Source organism: Trichosurus vulpecula, chromosome 4 (genome assembly GCF_011100635.1).
Source record: "Trichosurus vulpecula isolate mTriVul1 chromosome 4, mTriVul1.pri, whole genome shotgun sequence".
Classification (NCBI taxonomy): domain Eukaryota; kingdom Metazoa; phylum Chordata; class Mammalia; order Diprotodontia; family Phalangeridae; genus Trichosurus; species Trichosurus vulpecula.
In genome coordinates, this window is record NC_050576.1 from 96,463,506 (window position 1) to 96,474,682 (window position 11,177).

The 11,177-nt window shown below is 34.7% G+C and overlaps 1 protein-coding gene across 2 annotated transcripts in view; it reads left to right on the top strand.

Moving 5' to 3' along the window:
• LOC118846205 (complement factor H-related protein 2-like) overlaps positions 1-10,235 on the top strand; it is a 35,229-nt gene extending 24,994 nt beyond the window's left edge. Inside the window, exons 4-6 of one of the 2 annotated variants that reach the window (XM_036754497.1) lie at positions 2,909-3,085; positions 6,744-6,926; positions 9,752-10,235. In XM_036754497.1, the coding sequence (XP_036610392.1) occupies positions 2,909-3,085; positions 6,744-6,926; positions 9,752-9,948 (557 nt within the window). In that variant the 3' untranslated portion in view covers positions 9,949-10,235. The remainder of the gene's footprint in view (positions 1-2,908; positions 3,086-6,743; positions 6,927-9,751) is intronic. The other variant, XM_036754498.1, reaches the window with a different exon arrangement.
• Positions 10,236-11,177: the final 942 nt, after the last annotated feature.

Sequence of the window (11,177 nt, forward strand, 5' to 3'; positions counted from 1 at the left end):
AGATATTTCTCTTTACATATATTCCCCTTTTCTTTACCACTTCCACATATATACCTGCACTGCAGTGCTAGATACTCCAAATCTGAGCCTTGAGAAATGTATTTTCCAGGGCTAAATTAGGTATAGGGAACAGGTCATTTCCCCATGGTAATCCATATTTCCCTAGGCTTGGACTCCACTTTAGATGACAATTATAAAGTCATTTGCAATTTAAAAAGGACTTTAGTTACATAGGTACATGAGGCAGACACATGAGAGAATAGGTAATGTGGAATAAATCTGGTTTTTTAGTGGACTACAACATCAATGAGTCCATACTGTGACATGGGGGCCAAATGATCTAATTCAGTCTTAGGCTTTAGTAACAGAAACATAGTAGACCTGGAGGAAGGGGGAGGAGAGGAATGAGAAGGCTGATTGTCCTGCTTTACTCAGTCCTGGTGAACCCTCATCTGGTGTACTAAGTTCACTTCTAGGTGCCATATTTTGGAAGCTATGTCAGAGGAAGATCAGTCAGCAATCATCATGGGTGCTTCTACAGTATCTCCCCTCAGTCTCTTCTTAACTCTCTGCAATCTGGTTTTTACTTATCTTAAATTATTCTCTCCAAAGTTACCAATGACTTCTCATTGGACAAATCTAATGACCTTTTTCCAATCCCAATTATTTTGACATCTCCAGAAACATCTGACATCGTTTATCATTTCCCTTCCTGGATAATCTTTCTTATAAGTTTTCATAACATTCCTCTCTCCTTGTTCTCTTTCTTCCTGTATGAAAATTCATTATGCCCAACACAGAAGTAATTATTTTCCCTTTCCAAAAACACTCCCTTCAAGCTAGTCATGACGACTGTTGAGTCTCATTGAACTGAACCTTCCGTGTTATCCTATGGGAAAAGGCACTACGTTAGATATGGGATTTGCTCTTTACTTGCTTGGTTTACTTGGATGGAACGTATTGCTATGTGTACAGTATATGGATCTTTCTGCATTTGGCAGTAAAATTAAGAGTTTTCTCTTTCTGGGAATTTGCAAAGTTGATTCGTTTCACCCAATTGACTTCAATGGGACAAAAAGTATATCTGAAGATAAATCCAAGAGGAATCTCAGGAAACACAAGCTAATGCATTTCATGAAGAGAAAGTAGCTAGATAAAGCTTCCTGCAGAGAAGCTTCAAGCTAGTCATGATTACTGTTGAGCTTCATTGAAAATGCCAGATACAAAGGAAATAAAGAATTTCTGAAGCCTAACGAAACATTAGAATATGAATGCATGGATGGACATGAAATGACAAGTGGGCAAACTACAGGTGTCAAAGTATATGGTGTTGACAAGTGGCCTACAATACTTGACTGCTATGGTAAGCTACTTTTCCTGAGTTTAAAAAAAAAGTTGAATCAACCATGGTGTATTAGTAAGTAATTTAATATTTTATTCACTCTCTTCCTGAATGTAGATAGGGATTCATCTTGTACTATACCTCATGTCCAGAAAATGAATAGTTTAATTTGATTCCATAAATGCAGATATTGTTCAGATAATCTTATTTTAAATGCTTGTAAATTTGAAAGGCAGCCTAGAATAGTGGGGAAAAATAAGAACAACACTGACATTCTCTCCTCCTGGATGTCTGGTTCTAATCCTTTTTCACCGCTAAGTAGTTGTGTAACTATAGGCAAGTTATTCAGCCTCTCTCGGCTTCAGTTTTCTGGTCTGTAAAATGAGGAATGTGGATGAGAAGATTTCTTTCAGCTCTATTTTCATATGGATTTATGAGTGAAGTTCTTTTATTGTAGACAAAATTTCCTCTGTTCTATCAAAATTCTCTCTAGAATGTTCCTGCCTTTCATTACGTGTAATGAGCTTAGCCAAAATCAATGATGCACTGCAGGAGATTCCTGGCAGGGCATAGATGTCATTGGATTTTACATTATAACTTTAATTTCTTAGTGTGATATTTGAATTTTACTTTAGATTCTGCCTTTTTTTGGTTCATGAGTAAAAATTCCATATGTTAACATACAGATTTTAGTATGTCAATACAAAGCTAGAAGAACTCCTAACAACCATCTAGCCTATTCCTCCCACTTTTATTCAAATAGATGAGCCACCTGGGGCCCATGGATCTTAAGTGATTTTATTCAAGATATCAACATTAATAGGTAGCAAATTTGGGATTTGAACTCAGGTCCTTGACTTGCAAATTCTATGTCTTTCTACTTTGCCAATAAACACAATTCTCCCTGATGATCAAGTTATCCCCTGGTAGTAAGTTAGGAACTCAATTACTTTAATTCCCAAAGATATGAAATAATTAATTACATTAATTCAGTATACTAATTCTCAACTTCATCAAATGGTACCTTAGTGTCCTGAAAGAGGAACTTTGTTACAACTAACCTTTAAACTTTTTACTTGGGCATGACAACCAAAAGGGTAATAGGTATTTTTATCTATAGGAAGTATAAACAAAATGAGGTTTCTCTTCTTTGTGATTTATGTGCCAAGCACACAGGATATCATATAATATAAGCACTAGACATATACTCTTTTTTGACTTTAGATTTCTCTTAGAGAAGCTGGCAGTCCATATAGATCATTTTCAAAATTCAGTATTTAATTCAGGCACGGTCTTATGAAATAGATCCTAAGTGGTTCAGAAAATTTTCTTTTCTGGGAAACATGCACCTGGATAAAGTCCTGACATGGATTTCTAGAAATCCAAGTTTCCAGGAAAAAAAATGGCAGAATACTTGTTTATTGCTTAATGTATAGATCTTTATTCCATTTTTCTTTTAAAAACTCAGAAATGAAGCCATAGCTTTCTATAAGGTCTGATTTGCTGAGTTGAAATATACATGAGGTTACATAACAGATATAATTCCAACTTTGTTTTTGGGTTTAGAAATTTGTGATATTCCACAATTTGAAAATGCCAGATACAAAGGAAATAAGGCATTTCTGAGGCCTAATGAAACATTAGAATATGAATGCATGGATGGATATGAAATCACAAGTGGGCAAACTACAGGTGTCAAAGTATGTGGTGTTGATGAGTGGCCTACAATACTTGACTGCTATGGTAAGCTACTTTTCCTGAGTTAAAAAAAACAGTTTTATGGTGATTCATGGATGGGTAGAATTCAACCGTTAATGTTTTCAATGAACAAAAAACATTTATTAAGCACTTACTATGTGCCAAGCACTTTACTAAGGACTGAAAAGTTAAAAGTGAAGTAACACAGTCCCCACTCTCAATCACATTGTATTCTAAAAAGGGAGACAACCTATGTATGAGGGTTCAGACGCAAGACAGCCAGAAAGGCCTAGTTGTCTTATAATTGAGTCAAGCAGATGTTAATGCATCTTCTTATTGTCATTTCCATTGATAAAATCATATATTTCAGTTACTGAATCATCTGACATTAATATTTTGGTAGTAAGGACTTTGTTTTCCAAGTCATTAGCCATTGCTCGAGAGGTATTAGAAGCTACAGTACCTCAAGAGGAAGTCACCAGTTCAAATTTCAGTTCTACCTCAGGACAGTCACACTAATTTCAGGATTAATACTCATAATATAACCTATTTCCTGAAGGATTATATTGGATAGAAATAAATAGATTTTTTAGCGATCAACCTAAAGATCCAACAAATAAGAATGCTTTGGGGAGCACTGAAGGCATTCAGATGACTCAATGGATAATATATGAATATTAAAATCATTTTCCAAATGTTTCCTTGCCACTCCCTAAAATAAATTCAGATGTTAATGCTCATTATCAAGATGTCCTTTTTGTTCTGTCTCTTTTATGTGGATACTAATAATATTGGGAGCTTCTCTAAATTTCTTGTTGAAGTTTTTCCTAAAGTCTCTTCACCTATAAGGTATTGTAAGTTTGGCAGTCTTTGCTGCTGCCAGATCCTATTGGTTCGAGTACATTCCTTTCTCACCCCTTAATATTATTTTTCAGATATTATCCCTTCATATTCAGCTCACCCTGTGCCCTATGTCTAGACATATATATGTGTATATATATATATATATATATACATACATACATACATACATACATACATACATATGTGTGCGTATTCCCTCCAACATCTCTAATACCGAGAAAGGTCTCATGAGTTACAAATATTACCTTTCCATGTAGGAATATAGACAGTTCCACTTTAATAAGTTCCTTATACTTTCTCTTTCCTGTTTACCCTTTCATGCTTCCCTTGAGTCTTGTATTTGAAAATCAAATTTTCTATTTATCTCTGGTCTTTTCATCAAGAATGCTTGGAAGTCCACTATTTCATTGAATATCCATTTTTTCCCCTGAAGGATTATACTCACTTTTGCTGGGTAGATGATTCTTGGTTTCAATCCTAGCGCCTTTGACCTCAAGAATATCATATTCTAAGCCCTTGGATCCTTTAATGTAGAAGCTGCTAAATTTTGTGTTGTACTCATTGTGTTTCCACAATGCTTGAATTATTTCTTTCTCACTGCTTGCAATATTTTTCCTTGATTTGGGAACTCTGGAATTTGGCTACAATATTTCTAAGAGGTTTTCTTTTGGGATCTCTTTTGGCAGGTGATTGATGGATTCTTTCCACTTCTATTTTACCCTCTGGTTTTAACTTTTCTTTGATGATTTCTTGAAAGATGATCTGTAGGCTCCTTTTTTATCATGGCTTTCAGGTATTCCAGTAATTTTTAAACTATCTCTCCTGGATATATTTTCCAGTTCAGTTGTTTTTCCAGTGAGATAGTTCACACTGTCTTCTATTTTTTCACTCTTTTGGTTTTGTTTTATAATTTCTTGATTTCTCATAAAGTCATTGACATCCATTTGCTCCATTCCAATTTTTAAGGAATTATTTTCTTTAGTGAGCTTTGGACTTCCTTTTCCATTTGGTCAATTCTGCTTTTTAATGCAGTATTCTCCTCATTGGCTTTTTGGACCTCTTTTGCCATTTGTGTTAGTCTATTTTTAAGGTGTTATTTTCTTCAGTATTTTGGGGGTTCTCCTTTAGCAAAATGCTGATTCCTTTTTCATGATTTTCTTGCATCACTCTCATTTCTCTTCCCAATTTTTCCTCTACTTCTCTTACTTGAGAACAACTCCTGAGAGGAGTTAGTGGTGTTGCAACCTAGGGTAAAAGGGACCAAAGCCCCTATGAGGAGCTGCTCCAGCTTTTTTATTCTTCATTTCAGTCACCTCACTCTGTTTCGAATTCCTGACCTTATTAGTTGAGGCAACTACTTGTCATAATGTATAGAGTGTAGTTCCTGGAATCAGGAAGACCTAGGTTCAAATTCTGCCTCACACAGTTGCTGTGTGACCCTGGGCAAGACACTTCATCTCACTGTTTTTGTTTCCTCATCTGTAAAATTGGGATAATTATAGCATAATAAAAATAACAGAGTTGTTGTGAGGATCGAATAAGATGTGGAAAGTGCTTTATAAACCTCCAAAGACTATACAAATTATAGCTATAATATATGTGGCTAGTGACAAGCCATAGTATTTGACTTTGTGTCTACGTACATCATTAATCTATTTTAAATGTTATAATTTAAAAGATCATTATTCTAATTTCTTTGACCTATTCAAGTTTTGGTAATTAATTCCTTATAATTAAGTGATGACTACATGGGTGACTTATGTTATTAACTAGAAAGGCCTATTCTCTTGCCTTGAAACTAGATTTGTTGTCACTCCTTAGTAATAAATAGTCCTTGAACAAGCAATTAAAATCTTAATGGATTAAAATCCTGGAATTTTACCTGCTTTCAGGACATTCATTTTACCCATGATCTACCCTTATTTTCTTTTTAAATGTTAAAAAGCATATTTTGAAAAAACAGAACTTCTGAGCACAATTACATTGTGATGTACTCATTTTCCATGAAAGTCATAGATTCTTTGTCATTGGCTTAATCTCAGGACCCTGTAGGACTTCTGAATGTGTACTGAGACAGAAGGCTAACATTAGAAATAGGGGAGAGTAAGATTCTTACCACTAGTTCTCTCAGGTTTTCTGCTTTTTTTTTGCTCCTCATTTGGTTTAATCATTTTTTCACCTCGCGCAACAATTCATGACCTCTTTTGGGGTTTTTGTGGCACAGATACTGGAATTGTTTGCCATTTCCTTCTGTAGTTCATTTTATAGATGAGGAGACTGAGGCAAACACAATTAAATGACTTGCCCAGGGTCACTCAGCTAATAAATATTTGAGGCCGGATTTAATCTCAGGTCTTCCTGACTCCAGACCTGACCCTATGCATGGTGCCACCTAGCTGCCCCATTAGTCCTCATTACCAAGCAAATTTCTCATCCTCCTGGATTCTTTCCTCTGACTGATTGTCCTATTGATTCTTTTACCCAGCATTGCACATAGCACAGTGCCTTGCACATAGTAGGTATTTAATTAATACTTATTGACTGATTGATTAACTGACTCCATAAGCCCATTACAAAAGATGAGGGTGAAGTACAATAGTAGAATTGAGGTGGTGGGACTTATGGAAGAGGAGGGCAGATAATCTGTGTATGGGTGGAGGGTAAGCTATATACACAAATCACTGATGCAAGTTAGAATTTGAATAAATGCATAGCAGGGTTTAGTACCTTGAGAAACTGAAGGAGAGGGGACAGTTAGCAAATTCATAGTTCTTGTTTTAATTCAATCTCCCATCTGTATTATATTTTTCACCACATAAAATTCTTTCTCCCATCACAGAGGAAGCAGGAAAATGTGGACCACCTCCATCTATTAATAATGGAGATATCATCTCCTTCCCATTATCTGAATATGCTCCAGAATCAAGAGTGGAGTACAGATGTCAACAATTTTATGTGCTACGGGGTTCCCGATTTGTGACATGCAGAAATAGATCATGGACCAATGCACCAAGGTGCCTAGGTATGTGCTAAATAAACTGAGTACATAAGGAAAATGTCATTAATGAAGCATATGAACAGTTGGTGTTTATAGTTAAAATGTCACAGAATACTGGTATAGGGGAGTAATTATCAATATTAAAATAGGCTTCAATAGTAAGCCTCAAAGAAAGGCTTGACTGATACCCATGCTTGTTACCATGACCATTATCTCCAACATACTGAGCCATGCAATGCCCCCATCTAAGAATTCTTTCTGTTATTACATGACTAAATGTATGACTCAGGATTTTCACTCCAATTTGCTGGGGGTACTAATATAAGAGAGAAAGAAATCGTCTGTCTCCTTCCTCTTATACTCAAGAGAACTCTTTCTTATTTTCCATATTAGAAAACAGATAACAAATTAACTCCCCTTTACACCATTTTGTATCCATTTTAACTTTTACACAGCACAATGTATATGATACTTGGCACAATTTTAATTCACTTTGGGAATTGGAAAGTTGACTGATTTGTATTTCATTTTCAAAATTGATTCTTTTGTCCCCAAAAGACAAACTTTGGAACAGTCACTTCCTGAGGAAGCCACTTGACCACTTCTGGAAGCAGGAAGAAAATTATTGCACATATTTGAATGAGAATAGATATTCTTTGAGGCTTATTTCAGCTAAGATTCTATTACCTCTGAAGTCCCTTTTTCCATTGATTATTTGGGAATCAGCATGGACATTATAAATAATGAAATGTGGATAAATTTATGGGAGGTTATGAAAGGACCTAACCCCAAGTAAAAGTGATAAAAAGTTTATTCAATATGCTACACACAGATTATAGTTATACATCTGATACAGAGTACAGCATATGGTTTGTGTTTCTGATATACACAAAAAATATAATTTTTTCATCATGACATTATATAACTTTTCCAAAAAATAATGAAATTATCATATATCTCTAATTGCAGATGAGCTATTCTGTCCCACTTATCAGTTTTCTGTTTTTATCCAGTACTAAATGATTTTAGAAAATTATTTATGTACTGTACAAAGATATATTTCAATACAATTCTTCTTTTCCTTTTTTCATAATACCAGTTGATAATCTTCCTATGTTCTTATAAAGACATTTTTTGGTCATTTTGTCTAATCATTTGAAGTAATCCCTCAATTTTTTTATTGGTATTATATTAAATCTTGATATTACTTTCTGATACTTTTACTATCTTTAATTTACTTTGATAATCATTTACATGCATAATTATGATGTAATTCTTAATGATAATTGTGCATATAGGTTTTATGTGTATCTTGGAAATTTAACGTTGAATACAAGAAATATTTTGAAGCTTTAATAAATATTCTCTTTTATTCAACTTTGTCTTGTTTAGTTAGTAATCTGGAAAATGCTAGTGATTTTATAGGCCTTTTTCTTATTTCTGGCAATGACTGATAACCATTTTTTCTTGATTATTTTTTGAGTTTCTTCAGTTTTCTAACTATATGATCCTATCATCTGTAGCTTTTCTTCTTTCTTCTTACTGATTCCTTTCATTTTTCCCTTGCCTTATTGCCAAAGGCAGAATTTCTCCCAAGAGACTAAGGCATGAACATTTGAAATAATAAGCAGAAGTTTCTCTGGGAAGGACTTATACTACATGTTAACAGCATAGCTTTCAGTAGTATCCACCAGGCAAAATCTAACTCCTTATAGGGAGGATTTGCCTGCCTGAAGTTAGCCCAGAGTTAACAAGATCCCTTCCTGATCCTCAGAAAAAGATTGTGTTCACTCTAGCAAACCATCAAGACACAAACAGTCCTATATTTCTCAAAAAGAAACAACCATAGTACAACCATGTCCTGGTAATTGTATCAGTATCCAATTATTCAAAAGGAGCAAAGTGAGTTTAGGAATAAAGATGCCAGAATGGAACCACAATTTATTCAGGTATACAAATTTCCTGGTTCAAAGCTATATGACCAAATGTGAAAGTGTATGGAATGAGAAATTTATGTGAGAATGGAAATATCTAAATCAGAGAGAATTATCTTGAAGTAGATGCTTCAAAACAAAAAAGAAAGAATTCTAGCAGCTGGGGCACATTCAGTTTGATGAGGTCTGGGGTGGGAATTAATCACAGGTAGGTAAGTTCTAAGAAGGATAGTCTGAAACATGAAGAAAGAATAGGCTGTTACCCTTTTTGTCTCCCCAAGCTTCTTCTCATCCATATATCAATACCTACAACATGGATAGTTAAGTGGTTTACTGGACAGAGCTCTGGGCCTGGAGTCAGAAAGACCTGAGTTCAACTCCAACCTCAGATACTTACTTTCTGTGTAACCGTGGGCAAATCACTTAACCTTGTTTGCCTCAGCTTCCTCATCTGTAAAATGAACTGGAGAAGGAAAGAGCAAACAACTCTAGTATCTTTGCCAAGAAAACCCCCGACGGGGTCATTAAGTGTTGGACAAGATTCAAATCACTACAGAACAACAAAATTACCTATAACCCTGCTCCCTTACCCTCTCTCAGGCCCAGCCTTTTTTCCCCACTCTAATTTGGGTATGGACTGAAAAACACAGGGTGGTAGTCACTGAACTGCTGTAGGAAGGAAACACATCTTCTTTTAGATGTTGGGAGTAGAGAAAAAGCCACCACCCAGACTGGTTGAAGCTCTGATCATGTGTTATTATTCAGAATTTAATATATTATTCAGCATTGTGAATAGAAGAGGAGAAAAAGACTTACGCTATCACTTCAGAAATGTCTTTTACATTCCAATTACTTGAGAAAATGTAAAGTTGTACACACATTAATTATAATATACATATTCATTTCATCTTTCAGAGCCATGTACAGTATCTAAAGAATTGATGATGAAAAATAACATCGAATTTAAGTGGATAGACTCTGAAAAGCTTTATTTAAGAACAGGACAAGACACAGAATTTTCATGTATAAGGGGATTTCATAAAGCTCCAAGTTCACCTCCATTTACAGCAAGGTGCATAGAAGGGAAAATCAATTATCCTATATGTATGTAACAGAACTTTTTCCACTATTGTGAGTTTTACACTAGTCCTGAGCTTTTCTGATGGGAGATGTATTCCTATTTTGTCACATTCTTATTACTGTAACCTTTTAATGTCATCTTCAGCATGTAAAAATGGGAAACCTACCCAATTCACTTCTAAGAATACCACAGCAGAACTATTCAAATGAGATTATCATTTCATCTGTTCTTCAAAATCTCTAAGATGAGTGATTGACAACCTTCCCCATCTCCTCCCACCACCAAAAAATAATTAGCCTTAACAAATCCTCATTATAAGAAGACATGACTGCTTCTCTTTTGTTTTTGTTTTTGGGGTTTTTTGTTTTTTTTTTTTTTGGTTCTGTTTCTTCTTTCTCATGATTCATTCCATTGGTCAAAATTCTTCTCCATGACTTGACTAGTGCATAAATTAACTCAATGCGAAGTTATACATGACAGTTATATGAGACTTCATGCCGTCTTGGGGAGGGAGGAGGGAGAGAGGGGAGAAAAACTGGAACTCAAAACTATGTAGAACCGTGCGTGGTAAACTAAAAATAAATAAAGAAATTTTTAAAAAAATAAGAAGACATGACTTAGGTTTTACAACATATTTTGCTGTCTTATATATTTCAATTTTATTTGCAATTGATTAAAAATCCCTTTTTCATTTGTCAAAAATGTTAAATTGATTTAACTTTGTTCACTAAGAGATGGTTTCTTCCTTATACACTGTCTAAAGATACCACTTCATGTTCATTTTTTAAGCTGCACAAACTAAAGCATGAAACAGTTAAGAAAAAAGTCAATATGTATCAATAAAACCTTCACTATAAGAAAACATGGAGTTATTTAATTACCTGGGGTCATCACTTCTCCACATGCTCAAGGAATAAATGCCAGGGTGTCTATTGTGTACTAAATTGGAGGGATTGGCATTTTTCTGAGGAAGAGAATTGACTTGGGGGGTCTTAAATCCCTTTGGTTATGTTTAAAATTCAAGTGTTCATTGTGTCTAAAAAAGCAAGTATTTTCTTTTATTGGTATGTTTAATAGATGTTCTTGACATTTAGAAGATCATAGAGAATAAGATAGTTGCTGCTGGAAAAGCAAATATTAGCCCAGGTTTTTTTTTAATTGAAATTGTGGAGCCTACAAGCCATGAACTAGGAAAATGTTCTTTTATTATGAGCAAAATATTTTAATGTATCATCAGAGGGAAATTATTGAATATCTAGA